Here is a 27,084-nt window from a genome sequence, read left to right on the forward strand (position 1 = left end):
AAACAGCATTCAAAACAGTGGACAGAAGCTTTGTTCAGTGCCAAAGAAGACAAAGTCAGTTCCATCAGCAGGAAAGGTCATGGCATCGGTGTTCTAGCATGCTAAAGGCATTTTGCTTATTAATTATCTTGAATAGGATAAAATAATAACCAGGGAATATTATTCCGATCTTTTAACCAGACTAGATGAAAAAATTCGTGAGAAAAGACCCAGTTTGCAGAAGAAAAAATCATCTTTCATCAGGACAATGCACCTGCCCACAAAGGTGTTTTGGCAATGGGAAAATTAAGGAATCTGCACTATGAATTGTTGGAACATCCACCCTATTCTCCAGATTTGGCTCCTTTTGACTTCTATCTCTTCCCAAAACTAAAACTTCCTTGCTGGTCAGCGTTTTTCTTCAAATCAAGAGGATTGCAGCTGTAGAGAGATATTTTGCAGATCTTACTGAGAACCACTATAGAAACAGGATAATGACGCAGGAGCATCACTGGAATAAATATATTAGGGAGATTATGTTGAAAAATAAAAATAATTTTGAAATTATAAATTTGTTTTTTCATTGTTAGGCCGAGAACTTTTCAGACCACTCTCGTATATGATTGGTAGAAATTTTACTTCTGGAGAGCATCTCTTTAATTAAGAAGAATTTCATCAAAATAAATTTAGAGATCCTAAATATTGATCATTGATAGTTTTTTTTTTTTTTTGAATAGAGCAATTACCTGTTAAGAAATATTTTTTGTTATGCTTTTAGGTGGAAAGGATAATGGAAGAGAATGTTCAGTTGACTGAAGAGAACCAGACTATACGGAGGGACTTTAATATTACTTCGCAGAAATTAATTGATATGGAAGCTCAAAATAAAGAACAAGAAAGAATTGTGGAACAACTGAAGCAGAATCTGGAACACCAGAAGGTAGTATAATATGCTGATATTATACCACCTTGTATTATATACTATTATATTACACTAGCAAGTTCTAATTTAAGATCTTCTGTTCTTAAGTATGAAAATCTGATCATAGGTAATGATAACTGCAAGCAAGTTATCTGGATTTTGCTTTACAATAAGAATTATATAATTTCATTCTAAAATTATTTTCCTTGAATGCATCAGAATAGTAGTTATCATGATAATGTACATCCCATGTTAATATGAAAATTATGTGTTCTATATAAACATAATTTTATTTTTTGAAAAATAAAATGTGAAAGAAGATTAAAGCTATATTTTAATTGTGGCCAGAATACTTTTAAAAAATTTCTGTTGTGTGTCTATTCACCTTCACCAGATTATAATGCATAATCTAAGCAGCATAAGGAAGTTGCATATTTTTATTTCATTTTATTTTTTTATAATTTCCTGTTTTATTGAATTTTTAAATTTATGTAAATTTTATGGGTTACTTAAAGATCAGTGCTAGATAACTGGCAGGAAACCTCCACATAGCATTTTAAGTAATGAGGAGAACTAACCAAGGCTTCTGACCTGATGTCCAATTCTCACCTTCACATGGTGTACCTTGATACTGAACATGTGCAGATAGGCTGGCAATTTGGGATTGAGCTGACCAAATTATATTATTGGCTTAAACCATAATGCAAAATGATGGTACAACATGAGAAAATTTTATGCTGACTGGAACATGGGCTGGTTAAACAAAACAATAATTGTTTTCTTCTGGGAACCTAGGGCAAACAGTGAAAAGTCAGCTACTGGAACAAATCCCAACTCATCAGCAGAGTTCAAGATTAGCACCATCAGTATTGGTAGCATCAATGGGAAAAGAAATGGAACTAGCAGAAGAATTGGAAAAGTACCAGATCAACATAATAGGTGTTACCAAAACAAAGAATGCAAAAACAGGTGAGAAATTTCTAAGTAACAAGTACAAGATGTTATATTCAGGCAGTAATAATCACAGAAAAGGAGGAGTAGCTGTAGTATTAAACATTAAATACAAGGATAATCTTGAATGGCTGGCAATGTCAAGTAGAGCGATATGGGCAATATCAGAATAGGGAATCGGACAATGAGACACATCTGCACCTACAGTCCCACAAAAGGTTCTAATAAGAAAGAAATTCAGGAATTTTTTGAGGCATTAGAGAAGGTAGCTGACAAAGAAAAATGAAAAGTTGATCCTTGTTTGGGATCAAAACAACAGAGTAGAAAATGGTTACCAGACATATAGAAATATAGTTTGGGAAAATTTGTAGAAGAGAGCAAATCAAATAATAATGGTAAGTACCTGCTGGATTTCTGTTCACTACAGATACTAGTTATTACTAACACCATGTTCCAACATAAAAATGTGTACAAATACACATGGAGAGAAGATGCATAAAATAAGAAAAGTCTAATTGAATATGTTATTGTTTTCAGCAATGTTTATCCACTGGTTCAGGACATAAAAGTATACAGAGGATTTGAATTGGAAGTGATCACCATTTGGTGTTAAGCAGGATAAAATTAAATTTCATATTCAAAAGAAGAGTGTGTAAGAAAGTTTTTAAAATGAATCAAAGTTGAGCAGCTCTTTCAGAGGTGGACTATAGACTCAAATGCCCAAACATTATTCACAAAAAAAAAAAAAAAAAGAGAGAGAGAGAGAGAGAGAGAGATTGAAAACAAGAACCAAACTTCAAGATTCAATGGCAAATCATGAAGAAAATATTGACGTATTCAACCAGAAAAATCAAAACTCCATGGTGAACTCAGGAAGTTAGAGCCAATGAAGGAAAAGAAGAAAGCATATTAAGTTCCTGGCAAGTAAGTCAGTTGGTGCTAGAATATGAAGGAAAATGTAATAAAAGTGGAGCACTGTTTGAAACTAACTAAATAAGTCATGGGAAGACTGGCAAGAATAGAAAATAAATATCACAAGGATGGCAAAATATTCTGGAGGCTGTTGAAAAAGTTTAGAAATGGAAGAAAGTGTACTGTAAAAGGAATCAGATGATAAAAGTGACATAAAAACTGAAGATAAAGATATTCTAGATGTCTTGAGTAATTAGTAATCATTTAGTAATTGATTACTAAATGAATCATTCAGTGACAACATGATAGCATAAAACACTCGATAGGAAATCAGTCATAAATCTATATCAATACTTGAAGTAAAAACAGCTATAAAAAACCTGAAATGTGGAATGGAATGTATTCAAACATTTATATGATTGGAGGAAGACAATCAAGACACTGACTAAAAAGAACTTGGCTACAGTCTTTGAAGGAAAGGCAGAATTATCGAGCTTCAGAGACATGACAGAAATGGCCAGAGATAAGAGCCAGATGGCAAAGATTTCTAACCTGTCATCTGATGGATAAGAAAGAAGAAGAGAAGAAAACGTTTTACAGTGGCTACACTTCATAATTCAGAAGGCCTGGTCAAAGGATCAAATTCCAGATGATTGAAGTAGAGCTCTCATAGCATACCCATCTATAAAAAGGTTAACAAAACTGAATGCAAGAATTAAAGGAATTTCTCTGAGTGTTTCTGATAAGATTTATGGAAGTATACTTGAAAAACGGGTAAGAAAAATTGTGGAAGGGAAACTTAGAGAAGAACAAGCTGGATTTGGGGATAAAAGAGGTGGTCTGGATCAAATTTTCACTTTGAGACAAAGAGTGGAGAAGTCATGGGAATGTGACAGTGATCTGTCTTTAAGTTTTGTGAATCTGGAAATGGAAGAATCATCAATAACTTAAGGTATGCGGATGGGATGATGTAGTGGTGATGGCAGAAAGTGAAAATGGATTACAACAAATTGTTCAAAGAATTGAAAACTCCTGTAAAGAGTACGGACTAAGGATTAACACAAAGAAGACTAAGATAATGATAATGGGCAGAAAAATATTAGATAATGCAAAGATAAGATGTGGAGGAAAGATTTTAGAAGTGGAAAGATTTCAATATTTAGGTAGTTCGATCTCGGAGAAAGGAATTTCAGAGTTAAACATTAGAAATAGAATAGGTAAAGCTAAATCGGCATTTATGGAAATGAAGAGAATTTTAATAAATAACAATATTAAAATAAGTGAGAATTGGAATATTAAAGCAACTGTCTGGAGTATTGCAAGTTATGGAAGTGAGTCATGGACACTCAAAGAGATATGGAAAGAATTAATGCATTGGAAATGTGGTGTTATTGAAGAATGGAAAAGATTAGCTTTACAGAGAGAATATCAAATCAAAAGTTTTAAGAAGAGTTGGGATGGAAAGAAAACTGCTTAAAAACATTATGCAAAGAAAGACCAGATTTGCAATACATCTTCTGAGAGGTTCCTCAAGACATCTGACAAGAACTATATTACAAGGGAAAGTTGAAGGGAAGAGAAGACATGGAAGGCCAACCAAAGAGTGGTTTAATGATATCATGGAATGGACTGGTTTAAGAATGATGGAGGCAACAGACCGAGAGAAATGGAGAAGATCTGCTCATCTGCTGCAACCCTCTTTTTAGAGGATGCTAGCAGACGATGACGAATCTGGGACGTTATATCAAGCAATACTTAGTCTGGATTTAAATTGTTAGTCAGTAGTTAGAATTGGAAGGGAGGTATAGGAAGATGGTTTGATGCTAAATCAGGTGTTAGACAAGGGTGTACATTATCTCCACTATTATTCATCATTTATATGAATTGCTTTATGAAGGATAGGGGTATTTTACCTGATATCAAAATTTGGGATGGTAATCTCAGCTCTTTACTTTATATACTTCTGTTTGTTGTTGTGGTTATAACCTTCCTGCTATAACCACATATATATAACCAAACTACTATATCCTATGACTGTTCCCTGTGGGTTCTCAAAGCGGGTTTACCTGCTTGAGGGATGAAAAACTCAGATAAACTGGTGGAAAAAACCCTGCTGTCCATGCCCAAGACTGGCTAACTTGGCTATGGCTGAGAAAGATCCTTGAGCTCCTCACGTCGTCGACAGGAATCGAACCTAGGACACTCCTTCCCCAGGCATATGGTTGTGAAGTGCAAAGCCACTAGGCTAACCATGCAGACTGTTATACTTCTATATAACTCCAATACAAGTCTTCAGGATTCTTTATTAAAATTAATGCTGGAATAAAAAATAAAAATAAGCAGGGCACATCTACTAGGTGTTACTCATTGAGAAACCTCTAAAGAATCAAATTGTAGCAGTAAATAGGAATTATTATTAGCAGTCCTGCATCTCCATAGAGTCTGAAGAATCATCGTGGACAACCTACACTAAACATGATTCACACAATACTTTTCACACCTTTTGTTACTTATTCTCCTCCATATGAGGCACCTGTTGGTGGAGTTGACCTCTTTATGATGGTGCTGGCCCTTTTTTTTTTTTTCCTTGTACTGTGCTTTTTTCTTCATGTATTTTTCATTCTACTTTTCTCGAGTCTTTTTTTGTCAGTTTTATCTTCCAGACCATTATCACTGGGATCCAACACCTTGCTGCCATGTTTGCCATGTGGTGTAACCTGTGAATATCCAGAAATGGGATCCTGGTAGTCCCACGCTACACTGCTTTGACAAGTAGTCAAATGGCGAATGGTCAGTGGTGTTGCAGTAAGTCTCCTTTGCCGTGGTCTGGAGACAGTGCCAGAGGCTTAGTGTAAGTATGGCATCTGGGATAGCCCTGATGTTCCACTCCCAACTGTTTGCCAGAGAGTGAACATCCATGTTTAGCTCCTTGGTGGATGGGGAGCTTTGCAACCAAATCAAACTCCTTTTGAGAGTGAATAATCTTTCATCCACTTGTTTATCAGAGCCCACAAACTCCAATCATATTCAGAAACCATAGAAACATCAACCAAAAATCAAAATAAGAAACAAAAAACATGAGCGGCTGTAACAAATACACCACTTTTCCTAATCTTGCATTCAACAGGGAGAATGTTCACTTGGAAAAATGTCATCCAGAAGAGTTTGGAAGCATTGGTGGGATTTTTGGAGATCCCACCAATGATCCCACAAATCAGTAAAGAAACTGCATTCAGGGGATATTCTTATCAAAGCAGCAAGTAGTTTTTATTGAACATCCCTAGTCTGCACACCCTAACAGAACTTCCAGAGTGACTACTGGTTTTTCAGTCTGTTTATTGTATATTGAAAAATTTCTTAATCTTATAGAACCCCTGTAATAACTTATGAGCTTTTGTCATGTCCCTTTTTTCCCACTTAATCAACTAAACTTTGCAACCCACACACCTGTCACCAGCTTGGTCACTTGTCTCCAAATCCTGTCCATCTCCTGACCTCTAAGAAATCCAGGTGACCAAATCTCTGCAACAGTAGTCAAGGTGCTACTAAATCATAGACTTATAAAAAGGGATAATAACCTCCCTATGTTCACTTAGTGTGTTTTTCAACATCTATGTAATCCTTTGAACTGTTTTACCAACTTTTGCAATATGCCATCTGAACTTCAATTCTGTCCACCATTATCTCCAACTGCCTAGCCTTATCAACTTCATGCACTCTAATACCATCAATGTACACAATATGTAACCTTTTCAACCCAAAGTGCATAACCTTACAGTTCACAACATTAAATTGACAATCATTAGTCTTCAATCACAATGCCAATTTATTTAAATCACCTTGTTAGATATCTACACCACCTTTATTAATTATTGTCCTTCCCACTTTTGCATCATCAGTATGTAACTGAATATCCCTCCTTGAATCTTTCCCTAAATCATTAATATACAAATTAAACAGTAGTGGACTTAGTAGAACCCTGAGGTACTTCACTAATCACTCTCATTGTCCTAGATTTCACTCTGCCATATACTACTCTGTGGCATCTGTTTGTCTGCCACCCCTAATCATACTAACTAACTAGCTTCATATCCAATGCCATTTGCTCCAACTTTTGTAATAGTTTCCTTGTGGTATTCTGTTAAATGGCTTTGCAACGTCCAGCAATATCATGATGTAGCCATTTCCTTTATCCAATTCTGCTGTCACATTTATTATGAAATGTGAGTAAATTACTAAGACAGGACCTACCTTTTACAAAACCATACTGCCCACCATAGAGTATCGTATTCCTATTCACCCATTGCTAGATTTTATCTTCAGACCACTGCTGAGATATTAATTGTCTGTAATTTTCTACTTGTCTTGAAGCTACCTGTATGTAATGGAACTATCCTACCCTCTTTCTTCTCCTTTGAAACCATGCAAGAGCTGAGACTTATATTTGAACAATTTCATCAGAGACACTGCCAATTTGCTTGCACATTCATGTAGCATACAGGCTGGCATGCCATTCAGTCCCACTGCTGTTTTAACATAGTTTTTTTTTTTTTTTTTTTTTTTTTTTTTTTTTTTTTTTTCAATATGCTGAGCACCTCTGCAACACAACTATTCTTTTGCTTCTGTCACTTTCCTACCATAGTGTTTCTTCCTCTTTCTTGCTACATAACAAAAAAAAAACAAAAAAACTTTTGGATTTGCTTTGGTCTACTTAGCTAATTTTCTCTCATAATCTGATTTGACCTTATCATACTAAAGTGTCTACCTTAGCTTTGTATACACCTGATGCTGTTACCAGATTCAGCACTTTCAAACCTCTGATCCTGTCCATTACATGCTGTTTCAGATAATCATCTGTTAATAACTGTATAAATTCCATCTTGCCATGTTTCATTTCCTCCTTCCGGTGTGTCACCATGGTTGAAATCTCCCATAATAATTGCTTGGCCTGTAGTCATTATGATAATCTTTCATTGTTTGGTATCTACATCTTCCTCTGGACCCCCAGATTTATAGCAGCAACCAATGGTATATTTTGATCTATTAGTTATCTTGCACCAGACAGCCTCAAATGAACCATCTCCTTCAGACTTAAAATCCTCTTTAACTTCTAATTTTGTTGTTTGAAGTTCTTCAGCAATCATCACCTATGGTGTATAATTGGCAGCTCCTTGAATATAGAAGATACAGTGTTTTCTTTTTTTTGCAGATCTTGCTTTATATCTTTTCTCATCCACTTGACCCACTTGATTTATTCTCCTTCTGTGAGTATGCAGTCTGATTCTTCTCTCAAATGATCTGTGATCATTTCCCTTGCACTACTGAACATTCTTTCCTTGTATCTTCTCAAATCATGGCATTTTTCAATGCCATGGCATGTATAGTTCAATATAAACTTTCTTAACAGAGAATTCACATGCTTTCTACTTCCCAGAACAAGACTGCATGGTTACTCTCCCCAATTGGGTGCAAAGTGTCTACCTTAGTTATGTATACACCTGATGCTGTTACCAGATTCAGCACTTTCAAACCTCTGATCCTGTCCATTACATGCTGTTTCAGATAATCATCTGTTAATAACTGTATAAATTCCATCTTGCCATGTTTCATTTCCTCCTTCCGGTGTGTCACCATGGTTGAAATCTCCCATAATAATTGCTTGGCCTGTAGTCATTATGATAATCTTTCATTGTTTGGTATCTACATCTTCCTCTGGACCCCCAGATTTATAGCAGCAACCAATGGTATATTTTGATCTATTAGTTATCTTGCACCAGACAGCCTCAAATGAACCATCTCCCTCAGACTTAAAATCCTCTTTAACTTCTAATTTTGTTGTTTGAAGTTCTTCAGCAATCATCACCTATGGTGTATAATTGGCAGCTCCTTGAATATAGAAGATTTTTTTTTATTTATGAAGTATTTTTCTAGATAGTGTATTTTTACTCTATTATCATAATTAATTTTTACTGATTTTATTTTATTGTTTTCTGTACATTTGTTAATATATTTTAAAACTAAATAAGTTAAGATATAAAAATGGTGCCAAAAAGCCAGCAGAACAATAGAAGTCTCGTATCCATCTTGGAACAGATTCCAAAGTTAAGGATAAATAATGATAACATATAGAATCTGGAAGTGAGAACCTTTATATTGATGATATAAATTAATAAAAATTAACATATGAAATGTGTTATTCAAAAATCGACCAGAGAGTTGGAGAAAGCAGAAAAACGTTTACAAGAACCATCATCATCAAATTCCTGCCATGTACCCTCAAGGGGTGTACAGGATATGATAGTACTACCAGAAAAAAATTACATCATTATTAATTTCCTATCTACAATTTTCCTCCAAATCAGTCTGTTACTTGTCAACACTCCAACATTATCAGATCTTATATTTCTATTGTCTAAAGCACTTTGTACCGTATCAATCCACCTATATCTTCGTCTTCCCCTGGGTCGTTTTGCTGCCAACCTGGCAGAGAACACTTGTTTTGCTAATCTTTCTTCGCCCATTCTGTTTAAGTGACCATACCACCTGAGATTAGCTCTGCTAACGCATTCCTGGATGCTCACAACGTCAAGTTCTTTCCTAATATCCTCGTTTTTAATATGATACTGCCATTGATGCCATCTGTCCATGCCTATAATCTTTCTCAGGACTCTCATATCTGTGGTCTCTAGTCTTTGGTCAAGTGTTTTACTTCTGACCCAGCTCTCAGATCCATAAGTTAAAACTGGTTTGAACACTGTCTTGTATACAGCTAATTTAGTGTTCCGACTAATTTCTCTCTTATTCCATATGAATTTATTCAATTGACTTCCCACCATACCAGCTTTGCTGATTCTGTTGTCTATTTCTATATTTAATTTGCCATCTTCAGTAAAAATCGTGCCTAAATAGCTGAAATGTTTTACTTGTTCCACAGGTTCTGAATTCACAACACAGTTGATATTTTCAATGATTCTGCCTATTTTCATTGTCTTTGTCTTTTTATTGCTGACCTTCATACCATATCTATTACAACAGCTATTCAATTTAGTCAGAGAATCTTGCAGACTTGTAGTGGATTTATTTAGAAGTATAACATCATCCGCATAAAGCAAAGAGCTGACATTAACATCTCCAATTTTGATATCATGTTTAATACCACTTTCCTTCATAATGTGATCCATATAGATAATGAATAACAGAGGGGATAATGTACATCCTTGTCTCACACCAGATTTAACATTAAACGATCTTCCTGTACTTCCTTCAATTCGAACTGCTGACTTACAACTCAAATAAAGACTAAGTATTGCTTGATATAATGCCCCATTGACACCATATAACTGCAGCGTATTGAATAGCTTCTCTCTTGGCACTTTGTCATATGCCTTTTCCATATCGACAAAACTTAAATACAGATCTTTGTTATATTCCCATGCTTTCTCGACTATTTGTCGTAAAGTGAAGATCTGATCCTGACAGCCTCTATTTGGCCTGAAACCAGCTTGTTCTTCACCAAGCTTTTCTTCCACAATTCTTCTCAACCGTTTCTCAAGTATACTTGCATAGATCTTGCCAGGAACACTCAGTAGGTAAATACCTCTGTAATTCTCATGCAGTTTTATTTCCCTTTTTATATATGGGTACTATGAGAGCTCTACTCCAATCATCAGGAATTCGTCCCTCTGTCCAGGCTTTCTGAACTATGCAGTGCAGCCACTGTGAGACTCTTATACCACCATACTTCAGCATTTCTGGTCAAATATCATCTACTTCTGCTGCCTTTCCACATTTCAAGCCTTTGATGGCTTTTTCTACTTCAAGTGTGGATATGTATTCCTGACTGCATGCCTGGTCAATGTTTTTTACCACTGTGCTGTCATCACTGCTTGTTTCATTTAGCAGTTTTTCAAAGTAATTACTCCATACGTCAAGGATATCTTTTTCTCCCATTTTCATGTCACCTTTACCATCTCTAATTCCTTTTATAGCACTCTTTCCTCCATTCTTAAGCTTCTTCAACAACCTCCAGAATATTTTGCCACCTTCTTGATATTTATTTTCTATATTCTTGGCAAAGTCCTCCCATGACTTTTGTTTAGCTAGTTTTACATAGTGTTTAGCATTCTTGCATTTGTCTCTATATTCTCTAAGAGCACAAGCTGACTTATTTGACAGGAACTTTTGGTATGCTTTCTTCTTTTCCTTCACTGCCTCTTTAACTTCCTGTGTCCACCATGGAGTTCTGATTTTTTTATCCTTACAGACAACCTCACCACATGCCTCTCTGACAGAATCAATGAATGTTTTCTTCAGAGTTTGCCACTGAATCTCCAAGGTTTGATTCCTGTTCTCAAACTCTTCCATTTTCTTTTCAATAATCTTTCTGTATTTTAGTCTACAGTTTACATCTGAGAGCTGCTCAACTTTTATTCGCTTTAAAACTTTCTTACATGTTATTCTTTTCAATATGAAATTCAATTTTATCCTGCTCAAGACTAAATAGTGATCACTTCCAATTTCAAATCCTCTGTACACTCTGGTGTCCTGCACCAGGGAGAAAACATCACTATCAACAATAACATAGTCAATGACACTTTTCTTATTTCTAGCCTCTTCTCTCCATGTGAATTTGTGCACATTTTTATGTTGGAACATGGTGTTAGTAATAACCAGTCCATGTCCTGAGCAGAAATCCAACAGATATTTGCCATTATTATTAGCTTTGCTCTTTTCTCCAAATTTTCCCAAAATATTTTGTATGTCTCACAATCATTTCCTACTCTGCTATTTAGATCCCCAACAAGGACCAACTTTTCATTTTTCATTGTGTCAGTTGCTTTTTCTAAAGCCTCAAAAAATTCCTCCACTTCTACCTTAGTAGAACCTTCTGTGGGACCATAGGCACAAATAAGTCTCATTGTCCAGTTCCCCATTCTCATATTTGCCCACATTACTCTACTTGAGACTGACTGCCATTCAAGAAGATTAGCCTCGTATTTTGTGTTGAATACTATGGCTACTCCTTCTTTTCCTTGATTGTCATTGCCTGAATATAACATTTTGTATTTATTGCTCAGAAAGATCTCACCAGTTTTGGTCTTTTTTGTTTCAGTCACCCCTATTATGTCAATCTGGTACTTATCTAATTCCTCAGCTAGCTCCATTTCTTTGCCATTCAGGCTTCTTACGTTGATAGTACCGATCTTTAACTCTGGTGGTGTTTATTTTCAGATTTGTTCCAGTAGCTGACTTTTCGCTGTTCACCCTGGTTCCCTGGCAAAAACAACGGGGGCCTTGTTTTTAACCGGGCGACGCCCCAGCCGGAATGAAATTTTGTCATGTTGTACCATCATTCTATATTTTGGTTTAACCAATAAGAATACAATTTGGTCGGCTAAATCCCATATTGCCAGCCCATCCTCGTCCGTTCAGTATCCAAGTAGATACCCAATAGGGTGCACCACGAGAAGGTGAGGATTGGACATTAGGTCAGAAGCCCTGGTCGGTTCTCCGCATTCCTTTAAAGGCTATGTGGAGGTCTCCTCTCAGTTATACAGCTTTGACCCTTAATCACCCCAAGAACCAAGGAAAAGAAAAATAAGGAGAGCAATAACATGAAGGAAAGCTTAGATATTCATAAGTTATCAGTGAATAATAATAAAAGCAAGCAAGTCAATTAAAATATAAGAAAAAAAAGTCGTGGTATTGGTGATTTGATAATTAAATTTTCACTATCGAGCTTCCTGTTAGCTAAAGGAAAGAATGTGACGAAGGCAATAGAGAAACAGAAAAGAAAAGTAAAAGAGATGAGAGTGTTTGCTGGAATGGATAATTTAAGTAGCAATATATATAGTATGTATGTAAGAAGTATACTGCTGGCATGAATTAACTAAATAAGTTAGTGATCTCTTTTAGATGTGGGTATACACTGCTGCTACACCAAGGCTGACAACGAATGCATCTTAGAAATGGAGTTTAATTTTATAAAATAAATATCATTTTATTTTTAATATAAGAAGGACAGTTTACTTTGGTTTCTTGTATATCATAAGATTATGTGAATTATTGATTTTATAGGTAGATATTTTTACAACTGTGTTTTCTATGTGGAAGATAGTAGTAGTAGTACATGCAGAACTTGTCTATAGAGCTCAGGATTTCATGTGATAATGTTTTGTGGTATTTATTATTATTATTATAAAAACCTCCATGGAGTCAAAGACTCATCGTGGGAGGTCCACTGTTATACACACAGTTTATCATACTGTGCCTTAAATATATTCACTGTCTCTGCACACACCACACTCTCGGGCAAAGCATTCCAATCACTCACCACTCTCCATGCAAAAAACCTGCTCCTCACTCCCTTGCTCACACCCTCCTTATACAGCTTCCAGGAATGACCTCTTGTTCTCCTGCTATCCTCACCCATTCTGTGCAAAACCTCCCTGACGTTAATCTGGTAATAACCACTTAACAGCTTATATGTCTCAATCATATCCCCCCTCCTCCTTCTATCCACCAATTTCTGCAAATTGCATTTTGTCAATCTGTCTTGCATTCCAGAGACCAGAAACCACCTTAGTCAATCGCCTCTGAACTTTTTCCAACGCAATTTCATCTTTTTGAAAACCAGGTGACCAGATCTGTGCACAGTAATCCATATGTGGCCTGATCAAAGCCTTATACAAAGGAACCATAACATCCTTACTTCTACAAGTCAATGTCCTCCGCATCATTCCCATTATCCGCTGTGTTGTCTTCACTATTTTAGTAACATGTCCCCGAAATTTTAGGTCCTTGTCTACAATCACTCCCAGATCTCTCATTTCCTCTACCTCTTCCAAGATATTCGCACCGATTGTGTACTTTACATCCCATCTCTGCTTCCCAAATTTCAAAACTTTACACTTTGAGACATTGAATTGACATCCCCACTTATTTACCCATTCAGACAGTGTATTCAAGTCCTCTTGCAAAGCTACAGCATCCACACTACTCCTGATAGCTCTGCCCAACTTTGCATCATCTGCAAACAACTGCACATCACCATTCAGACCTCTACAGATATCATTTACATACAAATTAAACAGCAATGGACCCAAAACAGACCCTTGAGGTACACCACTAGTAACTTTCCTCTTCTAGGATATCGCTCCTCCATAGACAACTCGCTGATACCTATCAGACAACCAATCTCTAATTCAGTGAACCAATCTACTGTTCAGCCCCATCCGTTCCAATTTAATTACCAGCTTGTCATGTGGCAATTTATCAAACGCCTTTGCAAAATCTAAATATACCACTGTATATGCAATACCCTTATCCAACGCATTTGTCACTTTATTATAAAAAGTAAGCAGGTTGCTAAAGCACGATTTTCCTTTAGTAAATCCATGCTGGCCACCAAAGAGTATTTTTCTGTTGTCAACCCAATTCTGAAATTTATTCCTAACTAAACTTCTCTAATAACTTGACCACAACTCCAGACACACAGACTGGTCTATAATTCAAAGCCTTACTCTTATCACCTCCCTTATGAATTGGAACAATTTTACCCTCTTTCCACTCTTTTGGAACTTGACCCACTGAGAGATGCATGTTGAAAAGATATACAAAAGCTGTTAACTTTCTGGCACATTCCCTCAAGACACGTGGTGAAATAGCATCAAGTCCCACAGCCTTATTTAAATCAAGTCTATTCAATTCCTCATATACCTCCTGTTCACTTACTAACAGTTTCTCCTCCTCCTCCTCTCCCACTGCTTTCAAGTTCTGCATGATGTCACATTCGCAAGAATGAAATACCTTTAGAAATTGCTCACTAAATATCTCAACTATATCCTCCGCAGCGGTAATGAATCCTCCGTTTTCAACAATCAATCCCATCCTACCATAATCATTCTTTCTTCTATTGGTGACATATCGAAAAAACTCCTTAGGATTTTTTTTGGCCGCTTTAGCAAACTGCTGCTCATACTGCATTTTTGCTACCCTTATCAAGCTAGTCACCTTCCTCGCCTGCTCTTTGTACTTCTCATGCAACTGGTTGTTATATATACTCATTTTGTGTTTCTTCCATAATACCTTCTTCTTCCATATTGCATGCCTTATCTCTTGATTCATCCATTTTACACCCACTCTGTTTACCCTCCTGACCCTTGGAATACACTCTGATATTGCCGCCACCAAATAGTTCTTGAGTATGGCCCAAGCAGCATTGATATCCTTTCAATCCAGTTCCTCTTTCCAATTTATTATCGCAAGCTGTTTCCTGAGCTTTTCGTAATTACTGGTCTTATAATTCCACATATATCCCTTTCTAACAGACGGCCTCGAATGACTGGTCACCCTGCACATGATCACCTCGTGGTCACTCTCACCAACTGGTGGAAAATTTGACACCTCGTTTGTAATAACATCATCTGATGAGATGATCAAATCCAATACTCTTGATCCTCGTGTACTCTCCGTTGCGTGCTGCCTAAGGTAATTATCTTTCAAAAACTCCAAAAAGTCATTTTCTTTACCCCCAGATGCAGTCTCTTGCTTCCAGTCTATATTACCATAATTAAAGTCACCCATAATGATAACTCGTTTCTTGCTAGCTAGGCCAATTTGCCTATACATTTCCTTCTCATTACCCTCCATATTACCAGGTCTATAGCAACACCCAACTAAATATTTCATCCTGTTAACTTCTACCTCACACCATACGGCCTCAAAACTGTGACCACTATTTGCACCTTGCAATTCCACCTTAGATGGGCACAACTCATCTGCTACCATTAACAGTACTCCTCCTCCTCCTTCCTTTCTTCCCTGTCTATCTTCATGAAAATTATCATATCCGTTCATCTCTATTCCTGTCAGGATGTCATCGTCATCTAACCACGTCTCACTTATACCAACAATTTTGGGGTGAACAGACTCGAGCAAAGCAACAATTTTGTTCCCCTTATTTCGAATACTACTAGCATTAGTGAATAAACATAATAAATCATTACTGCTTCTACAAGTCCTAAGAACATCACTCCTGCGATGTGCCTCTTCAATACCTTCCCCTGTCACTTCCTCTATATTACCACCAATTCTACAACTTTCTTCACACCTAAACTCTTTCCACCCATCCCAGGACATCTCAATTTGTGTTTGTCTGCTTACACATTCACTTCTGAATTCAACACCTGCATGTTTCATAAAGTTTCTCCCCGTCCACCCTGACTCCCCCCGTTTCCCTGTTCGTGTTGTACCTCCACTCTCTCATTTACTTCATTCATAATATTCACTTCCCCATTTGCAACTGAACAAATATCTCTCCCTACCTTACTTTTTTTGCTCTTTCATATCACTTCCCACCACCTCAGATATATTCATTACAGTCATTACTTCTCCTGCCAGTAACAATCTCTTCTCTCCAGCAGACTCGCACCAAAACCATTTAAATGCAGCCATCTTCTTTATACAATTCCATCTGTCCCTCAAATTCCTCCCACACATTCACAAAATGCACTCCATTCTCCTCACATAACTGCACTAACATATGATTCATAATCTTTGCCCGCCTCCTCAATTCATCACTATCATACCTTGGCAACACACTGACTACCTTTCCTACCACACTGTTATCTTTTACTCTCCTTAATAATCTCCTTATATCCAATCTGGCATTTTCCTTGTTCCCATCCAAATCATTTGTTCCTACTACAACCACCAACTCTTGTGCTCTCTTATTCCTTATGTCCAACGCTTCAATAACTCTCCATTCTACCACCAGAAAACAAACCTTGTGCATCTTCTCATTCAGCACACCTCTAATAATCGAATCTCCATAGAGAACCACTCTCGAATCATTCGATATATCTTTCGCATGCCCATCTTTCCTTCTGTTCTTATTCACTCTTCCATGTATATCTCTAATTCTTTTCTCATCAACTCTGCTTTCATGTCCACATCCAATATATATTCCTGTCTGTCATTTTCATGTAGTTTCATATTATGTCTTTGGATATTTTTGGTCGTGCAACATCTACAGCAATCCTCACAATGATGTTCTGGCAAGGATATCCAAGGATAATTAATTGACCCATTTTCCTTCTCTTGAGCAACATTCTGATCCTGTAATGCTGATCATGTATTTTAGGAATGTTTGGCATAACAGCAGTAGGCCTGGATGTATCCCAAGACATCATGGATCTACTGTCTTGATGTGAAGAATTGGCACAAGGTGAAACTGCAGCTCCAGGTAATAAGAGTGAGACACCAGGTTCCATATCTTTTATCATACTTTGTGCAACTTGAAGAGAAGTAGATAATTCAGGTGATACAGAACATGGAACTAATATTTGGCTATCTGTACTTAGCCCTGATTCTATGTTATTTGAGTGAGTTTCAATTAACTCAACAGTATTAAGAATAGGCATCGTATTCATTACTGGGATTGACAATGAATCTTGGAGCAAACTGTCAAAAGATGCCAATGCCTGTGATTCCTCAATTTCTATTATTGTATCTTCACTTTGTTGTGATCCTTTTACCAACACTGAACTCTGTATAGATGGAAATGAGTTCTGAGTTGGACTAGGATATATATTTGAATTAGAAACAGAAATCTCATTTAATGGATAATCAGTTCCTGACAGTTCTAACCGTCCTTCACTTGTGAACGACTTTATTGACCTGTTGGTATCTTCTGGTGTGTCTAATTCATTTACTTTTGATGACACATTGGCCTTCATGCCTTTACTGTTTGAACCACGAAGATATCTACTTCGAGGTCTTCCTCTTTTCTTCTTAATTACTGGTGGCAATTCTGTGCTGCGTTTTTTCTGTTGCACCTCAGCAAGTAACAAGGCCTGGTTACTTGAGTCATGTTCACTCTTCTCTTGAATATCAATACTGGAAGTATCCCTCTGTGTAACTTCTGTACAGATCTCAACATTCAACTTTTAGCAGCACTAAGCAGTGTGGCAAGTTGGTCCTGCGAAATGATCACTTCACCCTTGTACATAAAATCTATTATCATTTTTAAATCCGTGTATTGTATATCTTTGAGAATAACAACTGGATGTTTACAAGAATTTTCAAGAAATATGCCATGAAAGAAAGAACTGCAGGCAGACAACACTATTTTGTGTGCTTTAAGTCTCTTACCTTGACATACTAAAGTCACATCTACAAAAGTTTCAGTAAATAGTAAGTCATTAAAAGTAGTTAGTACATTGACATGGTGATTATTCCTTCTTAAACAGATCTGCTGAGCCTCCATCTTCATAATCTAGTAACAATTTTTTTTTTATTTTTTAAGTTAACCAATAACAAGTTGTAAAAATGAAACTAGCACCTAAATTGTTATATCTTTACCAGCAATACAATGGTTCATACACGTGTAAATTAGGCCTAACTCGACGCGTACACGAAACTCCAATCAGTGAAAAATGACCCTGGATTAGTGACTTTACTCACCACATTAATGACCTCATTTATTCTAGGAATGTCTGATCACACATATACCATCAATATAATTGAACTTCTGCACAAACTAATAATGTAAACATGAGAACTGAAAATTATCCGACATTAACTAACACGCCGCCACCTATCTATTTTAATTCATCTGGTTAATTTTTCAAATATTAGTCAGTGATTCTCTTGTTAATGATATTTTTCAGTTGTAGTGTGAGGTCCATAGCCTGTTGCCCATTCCTTGTTGGCCTTTTTTAAGGCTAAATTTTTGTTTTAGTTGAACATCCAATTATTTTGTCTTCATTACCAGACATGTTAAAAGGTGAAACCATTCCTTTATATAATATATAAGCATCAAACTAAAATTTGTCAGTAGCTTCAGAAGAAGATTACAATCACACAATCAATTTTGAATATTTTTTTTTTAAATTCATTTTTGCACCTTTTAACATGTCTGGTAATTCATAATTGCAGATGTTATTGCCAGTAGATAATACCACCTTCTGCCTCTTGTTGAGCTTATTATGAGTAAAATGTTGAGCTTATTATGAGTAAAAGGTCAGTTGATTCTCATGAAATATTCTGTAAACGAGGTTAAATATATCATCGGATTCCTTTGGGTGGCGCTAGTGTCCTTGGTAAATGTGGCGGTCGAGTTTAGCTAGTCTAGAAAACGTGTTTTTAAAGTTAAATATAGTGTGGCTTTTTGTCACAAATTGTGCTAAAATTGTGCATCGGTTAGAAACAAGTGTCCTTCAGTGGTATTATTGTTTAGAACTGTGGTGTATATATTGTGTTTTCACTGCCGTTTGTATCACTATATCAACGTGTAAAGATGGCGTCCAACAAGAAACGTACGTCAGCGGCGCGCAGGACTTCTACTACTACACGAAAGGCTGGCTCAGCGTTAGATTTTTCGCAATGGATGCGTTGCGGAAACTGCTACATGTATGCACCGAAAAATGTGAAGGATCTGTGGTCGGTCTGGCAAAATGAAAAGAAAGAAAATGTCGACGTATGTGAGAAGTGTCGGGATAGGCTGGAGCGTTTAGGAATGGAAGCTGACATCGGGACCGTAGCGGAAGAACTTCGGCGGGAGTTTATGAAAATGAAAAATGACCTTCATCTTCTTCATGAGGAAGTGGAAGTGATCGGTAAGGAGATACTGGAAGTTAAAGCTGAGTTTAATGTGTTAAACAGAGAAATTAGGACTATAGAGATTACTTTAGCTGAAGTAACTAGAACAGGATTACATATGGGTGAGTCTTTGGTGAATGATTCAGTAATAAATAGTATGGGAGTGATTGGGAGTCAACATAATAAAACCACAAGTAGCCAAGAAGAAATGAGATGTAGTGAGAGTGGGGGGGGTAAGTAATAGAGAGTTGAGTAATGAAGCTGGGAGAGTCATGCTGAATAGTGTAGAGAATGAGTCCATGAGTGTGAACTTGAATGAAGTTAATAGTGGTAAAATATATGGTGATTCTATGATTAAGGGTATGGAGAGTGGTATGCATGAGGAGTGCTTGGCTGATGGTACAATAGAAAGAGTGGCTTTAGAAATAAAGAGAGGGCATGAAACAGACAAGATGATAGTTATGGTGGGTACAAATGACCTGAGAGGTAGTATAAATCGGGTAGGAAAAGATTTAAGAACATTATTAGATATTGTGAAGAGGAAAAGTGTCAATGGGAGAATAGTGTGTGTGCTGCCTCGTTTTGACAATTACGAGTTAAGTAGACGAGCAATGATAATGAATGATATGATTGCAAGAATGTGCAGAAAAAGAGGTCTGGAGTTTGTTGATGTTTGGAGTGTGTTTGAAGGAAAAAGGCAGTTGTATGCTAGAGATGGACTGCATCTTAACATGCAAGGACATAAGAGATTGAAGAAGTTATTGTTTTCTGAACAGGTTGAAGTTATTGGGCAGGGAAACTAATATTGAAAAGGTTGAGTGTAAGAGAGAGAAACTTTAGCACTAATTGTGTATTTATTGATCCTTATAGGCAGAATAAATTGCAGAAGAGAGGGGAAAAAAATCGGCATAGGACTACGGTAGTTAGTGACTTATATATCAGTTCTAAAGCCGGTACAAGATCTAGAGGGAATCTGCAATTTTTGTATACCAATGCTAGAAGCATTAGAAATAAGAGAGAAGAATTTTTGGCATTAGTCAGTGAAATCTCACCAAAAGTTGTAGGCATTAGTGAAACTTGGCTGTCAGCAGAAGATGTGGTCACTGGAATTGAATGTGATGGGTACAGTATTTTCAGGGAGGATAGAGAAGATAAAACAGGAGGAGGAGTACTGTTGATGATAGCTGATGTGTTGCAGCCAAAGAAAGTAGTATATCATGATGATAGACATGTAAATGAGAGTTCATTTGAGGCAGTCTGGTGCGAAATAGTGACCAACGCAACCAAATATACAGTTGGATGCTGCTATAGGCCAGGGAGTACAGGGGGAGATATTGAATTCATGCATCAGCAACTTAGTGCAATGAGTGAAGGCTTAGTGATTATTATGGGGGATTTTAATTATGGTGATATCAATTGGAAGGAGGAAATATCACGTAGCAAAAAGGAAATGGAGTTCATACATCTGCTACGAGATAATTACTTGAAACAGCACGTAACTGAAGGGACACGTGGTGTGAGAGTGTTGGACCTGGTTATTGGTTCAGAGGTTATATGCTTAAGTAAGGTGACCTCGTTACCTCCAGTTGGTGAAAGCGATCATGTGGTATTGACTTGGGAGGTTGCAAAATCTGTGGATTTTTCTATTAAGAAGGGGTATGTACGAAACTACAGGTTAGGCAATTATAACAAGCTTCGGAGTGAGCTTGCAGCCATCCCATGGCAGAACATATTGCAAGGGAAAGATGTTAGCAGTGCTTGGGATAAAATCAGCGGGTATCTGAGGAAAGCAATATCAGATTGTGTCCCCATGGTCAGGAGGTCAAACAAGGCAGGCATTAGATGGATGAGCAGTAGTATCAAGCTTGAACTACAAAAAAAGAAAATGTTATGGAGAATTTACAAGGAGAAGGGCGATCAGGACACCCATGAGCAGTACAAGGCTCAAGCTAGGAAGGTTACCAGCATAGTAAGAAAAGCTAAATCAGATTATGAGAAGACCTTAGCCAAAGAGATCAAGGGTAATCCCAAAGAGTTCTTCCGCTATGTGGCAAGTAAGAGGAAGAATGACTTCGGAAGGATAACCTTAGTGGGTTCTGATGGTATTGAGGTGACAAAATCAGATGTAATAGTCGAGTTACTGAGTGATCACTTCTCAAAAGTCTATCACCCAAGTGAGGATATCTCTATACCTATAGCAATACCTAATGTGAGAATTGAAGCTAAAGAATCAGAGGTATTAAATATATTGCGAAACTTAAATGCAAACACTGCGGTAGGCTTAGATGGAATATCAGCTCGGGTGTTGCGTGAATGTGCAAATGAATTGTCAACCCCTCTTACCTGGATATTTAATTTAAGTTTGAACTCTGGTATGGTCCCTAGGGAGTGGAAGTTAGGCAAAGTGGTTCCTTTGCATAAGGGTGGCTCTAAAACTGCAGTATTGAATTACAGACCAATCACCATCTCAGGAGTAGTGGTAAAAGTATTGGAAAAGTTGGTTAAAGACACAATTCAAGAATGGGTGGATCAGGATATGATACTCTATAGAGGCCAACATGGTTTTGTTAAAGGTAGATCCTGCCTTAGCAATCTATTAACTATCCATAATAGAATAACATCAGAGTTGGACAAAGGAACTGGCTACACAGTGGTACTTCTGGATTTTGCTAAGGCTTTTGACAGGATACCCCATAGAACACTGTTACGCAAATTGGAGCAGATGGGAATGGATATTAAATTGGTGATATGGATAGGAGAATGGCTCAGGGAGAGTTACCATAAGGTGGTGTATGGAGGAGCCGAGTCCAGAATGAGGCAGGTGACCAGTGGTGTGCCTCAGGGCTCTGTGCTTGGGCCAATGTTGTTTAATTTGTATATAAATGATATAGGAAACGGCTTAAAGGGAGATATTCAGTTGTTTGCTGATGATGCAAAGTTGTGTAGTGCAATAAAAAATCAAGCTGATGTTGAAAGTTTGCAGGAGGATTTAAATAAGCTGGTAAAATGGGCAAAAGAAAATGGATGTCAGTTCAATGTGGAAAAGTGTAAAGTCTTGCATTTTGGGATTAAAAGATTACCAGCTGTGTACTACATCGATGGAAAGGTACTCCAAGAGATTGATGAGGCTAGGGACTTAGGGGTATTGGTAGATAAGGAGATGAAGTTCAGAGGACACATTGCTAAGGTGTCCAAGATTGCACATAGGATTACTTGGTTGTTGAGGAACACACTGACATCCAGAGATAAAGAGGTTATTATTCCCCTTTATAAAGCATTGATACTTCCACATTTGGATTACTGTGCTCAGGTCTGGTCACCTGGATTCCTTGGAGATGAGGAGGCTGTGGAGAGGGTTCAGAGAAGAGTGACCAAGTTGGTGAGTGATATAAAAAATGCTCCCTACATTGATAGATTGAGAGCTTGTGGATTGCAGAGATTGGTTGATAGGCGAAGAAGACGGGATATGATAGAAACATTCAAATTACTAAAAGGTTTTTATAGGATTGATGCAGGGGAAATGTTTCAGCTGTGTGATAGTGATGGAAGAACAAGAGGTCATCTCTGGAAATTAAAGAAGAGTGTGGTTAACAAAGGTGTCAGAACAAGGTTTTTTGCCTGGAGGGTGGTGAATGAGTGGAATTCATTGCCTGACTTTGTTGTGAGCTCTTCATCTGTAAATGAATTCAAGAAGAGATATGACAGATATTGTTTTGCTAGCTTGGGTCTCCCGCGATGAGTCTACTGACTCCATGGAGATACCCGTAATAATAATAATAATAATTCCTGATGTGTACTCTGTGTGTGGGGGAGGGGGTTGCAGGATATTATGATAGTACTACAGGAACAAGTTACATCATTACTAGCTTCCTATTGACAATCTTCCTCCAAATTAATCTGTTACACCTCCAATATTATTTGATCTTAATGTTTCTGTTTTCTAAGGCACTTTTTACTGTATCAATCCACTTAGATCTTGGTCTTCCTCTGTGTCTTTTCCTTGCCATCCAGGCAAAAAGCATCTGTTTGTTAACCTTTCCTCTCACCTGAGATTAGCTTTGCTAACACATTCCTTGATGCTAACAACGTCAAGTTCTTTCCTAATATCCTAAAATCCCATTCAGCATTGATGCCATCTGTTCACTACTGTAATCTTTCTCAGAACTCTCATATTTATTGTCTTCAGTCTTTGATCAAGTGTTTTAAACGTAGCTCTCAGATCCACAAGTTAAAATTCGTTTGAAAACTGCCTTGTGGACAGCTAGTTTATGTTTTTGAGTAATTTCTCTCTTGTTCCATATAAATTTATTCAGTTGACTTCCTACCATCTCATCTTATTCTGTTATCTATTTTGATATTTAATTTGCCATCTTCACCAAAATTGTGACTAAATAGCTGAAATGTTTTGCTTGTTCTTATAGATTCTCTCCGTTCAGAGTCAATTGATGTTTTCAACGTTTCTGCATATTTTCATTTTCTGTGTTTGTATTGGTGCTTTTCATACCATATTATAACAGCTATTCAATTTAGACAAGGAATCCTGCAGATCTGTACTTGATTTATTTAGATGTATAAAACCATCTACAATTAATTAAACAGCTAGGATTAACATCCCAAATTTGATATCATGTTTAATGCTACTTTCCTTCATAATGTGATCCATATAAATGATAAATAACAGGGGAGACAATATACTTCCTTGTCTCACACCTGATTTAGCATTAGACCATCTTCCTACACTTCTTACTAACTACTAACAATTCAAATCCAGACTAAGTGTAGGAAGATGGTGAAAATTGTATCCTGACAACCTTTATTTGACCTGAATCCATCGTGTTCTTCTCCGTGCTTCCCTTCCAATTTTTTTCTTAGCCATTTCTAAAGAATACGTGCATAAATGTTACCAGGAACACTCAGTAGGTAAGGAAATTCCTCTATAACTCTTTTATTTCCCTTTTTATAAATGAGTACTATGGGAACTAAGGTAATTGATGCAAAGTCATTAACCTCTATATACAAGTAACCTAGTCATGAAGTGACTTCACGCACCAACTTCATTTGTTTAAATGTGGATAAAGGATGAAACCAAGAATATAACTTCCTAGGATCTTTAATTTATAGTATAACCAAGTGAAAAAGTTTCAGCAACTATGAGAGCTCTACTCCAGTCATCTGGAATTTGACCAGGCATTCTGATTATTCAATCATGTGACCAGGTCTTCTAAATCAGCATAGTGACTGTAATACTTTTATGCCTCCATATTCGAACATTTTTGGTCTAATATCATCTCAGCTGCTCTTCCGCATTTCAGGTTTTTGATGGCTTTTCTGCTTCAAGTATTGATATGTATTCCTGATTGCATTCCTGTTGAGTATTTCCTACCATCATGCTATCACTGCTTGTTTCATATAATAATATTTTAAAGTAATTGCTCCAGGCATCTAGAGTATCATTAACTTTAGTTTTCATGTCACCTTTATCATCTCTGATTCATTTTACAGTACTACTTCCTTTATTTCTAAGCTTTTTCATTAGCCTCCAGAATATTTTGCTACATTCCTGATATTTATTTGCTATGCTCTTACCAAAGTCTTCCAATGACTTTTGTTTAGCTACTTTTACATAGTGTTTTGCTTTCTTTCTTTGTATTCTCTAAGAGTGCAAGCTGACTTAAAAACCAGGAACCTTCTATAAGCTTTCTTCTTTATCTTCACTGTCTCTTTAATTTTCCAAGTCCACCTTCAAGTTTTGATTTTTCTATCTGCATGCCTTTTGTCGAATTAATCATGTTTTCTTGAGGGTTTGCCACTGAATCTTGAAAGTTTGGGTCTTTTTTTCAATCTCTTTTGTTTTTTCTTGAATGATGTTTGTTCATTTGAGTTCACCTCTGAAAGCTGCTCAACTTTGATTCATTTTAAAAACTTTCTTACATACTCTTCTTTATAATATGAAATTTTCTGTCCTGAACAGAAATCCATTGTTATTTGCTTTTCTCTTTTCTCCAAATTCTCCCAAAATATTTCTATATGTTTGGTAATCATTTTCTACTGCTGTTTTAATCTCTAACAAGGACCTACTTTTAATTTTTCTTTGTCAGCTGCCTTTTCTAATGCCTCAAAAAATTCCTGAATTTCTTTCTTATTAGAACCTTCTGTGAAACTGTAGGTACAATTAAGTCTCATTGTCCAGTTACCTATTCTGATATTGCCCACTTTGCTCTGCTTGATGTTGCCATCCATTCAAGAAGATTATCCTCGTATTTAATGTTTAATACTATAGCTATTCCTTCTTTTCTGTGATCATTACTGCCTAAATATAACCTCTTGTATTTGTTGCTTAGAAATATTTCACCTATTTTTGTCTTCTTTGTTTTGGTAACACCTGTTATGTCGATCTCATGCCTGTCCAATTCTCCTTCTAGTTTCATTTATTTTCCAGTTACCTTTTTTATATTCATTGTGTAATCTTCACCCTGCTGATGTTAAAATACTTAAAATGTTAAGATACTTAAAATACTGTTTCATTTTGATCAAAGAGTATGCTTCAGTTTCTGTAAGCTAAATTTTAGCTTAGGACTAGGTTTTTACATGTAACAAACAAGGACTGTCTAAAACACAGTTCACCTTTCAATTGAAGGTGAGTTAGCTGGTCTCATATAGAGGTAGTAATGTTTCCTTACCCTGAAAGAGACTCAAATTTTTAATCCCATTAAGCAGACAGACCAGCTGAATAATTAATATGCGCACGCACACACACACACACACAAAATGCAGAGATGGATTGCATAACGTAGAATGGTATCTTGCAGTGAATCCTGGGACTCTGGAGGTGTCATGTAATGATAATATTTAACAAATAAAAGGAACTGCCACTTGCGAATAGTTCCTTATCATAGTCGAAATGATAAGGAACCTTTGTTGAAACACTGTTGAAACTTTATATGATACATTTTAAAGAAAAAATATTTTTTATCATCTTACAATCTGAAATGTTGGAATTGCTTTAATGATATGTTTGCTATTTGGCTGTTTTCTAGACTCCAGTTTCAGAAATTTCTGAGGAAAGTAACAATGGGCAAAGTTTACTATGAAAATTGAAACAGTTCAGACATTTCTATTTCATGAGTAATTAGTACAAAATGACTTTCTCTAAATTTTCTCTGAGTGCTAAAAATTAGGCTTAATATTATCTCATGGAATACTTGTGAGACTTAAAAAAAATGGCTTCACACCAATTACATAAGGCAGCATTATTTAATCATCACAGAAGGTACACTTCCTGACAGAAATTCATCATATATATCTGCTTAATCTGAAGGGCTTTTCAGAAAAGGTTCTACACACACATCCTCAGAAAGTTTAAATATTGTCCTGATTTGTCAAATCGATAGTGTACTTGCTCTCCAACCAACAGCCTGTGCATTCACAATCTCACCATAGCATGGATATTTGTGAGTCTATATGTGCTAGACATTTTTTTGTAGTCCACTGTGATGCCATGCTTATTATGGAGGCCTTAAGTGTCTTGATAAATTATCATGTTTAAGCTAAAGCAGAGCTCCCAGATTATTTAATCCTTAACCCACTCACATTACTCAAATGTACAATAGGTGGGATGTTGTTATAGACCTGGTAATGTGGATGGTGGTGATAGTGAAACGTATAGTCAAATAAGCCAAGCAAATAAGAAAAGGGTGATCATTATGGGTGATTTTAAT

At 36.6% G+C, this 27,084-nt stretch overlaps 1 protein-coding gene across 3 annotated transcripts in view; it reads left to right on the forward strand.

The window, feature by feature from the left end:
• The window catches only part of Girdin (protein girdin), a 576,472-nt gene that overhangs the window by 263,741 nt on the left and 285,647 nt on the right, over positions 1 to 27,084 (forward strand). For all 3 annotated transcript variants that reach the window (XM_090411135.1, XM_090411137.1, XM_090411136.1), the window contains exon 15: positions 758 to 919. In XM_090411135.1, the coding sequence (XP_090267261.1) occupies positions 758 to 919 (162 nt within the window). The remainder of the gene's footprint in view (positions 1 to 757; positions 920 to 27,084) is intronic.

Source organism: Typopeltis vanoorti, chromosome 21 (assembly GCF_054136105.1).
Source record: "Typopeltis vanoorti isolate ZY-2024b chromosome 21, IOZ_Tvanoo_1.0, whole genome shotgun sequence".
In the NCBI taxonomy this organism is placed as follows: domain Eukaryota; kingdom Metazoa; phylum Arthropoda; class Arachnida; order Uropygi; family Thelyphonidae; genus Typopeltis; species Typopeltis vanoorti.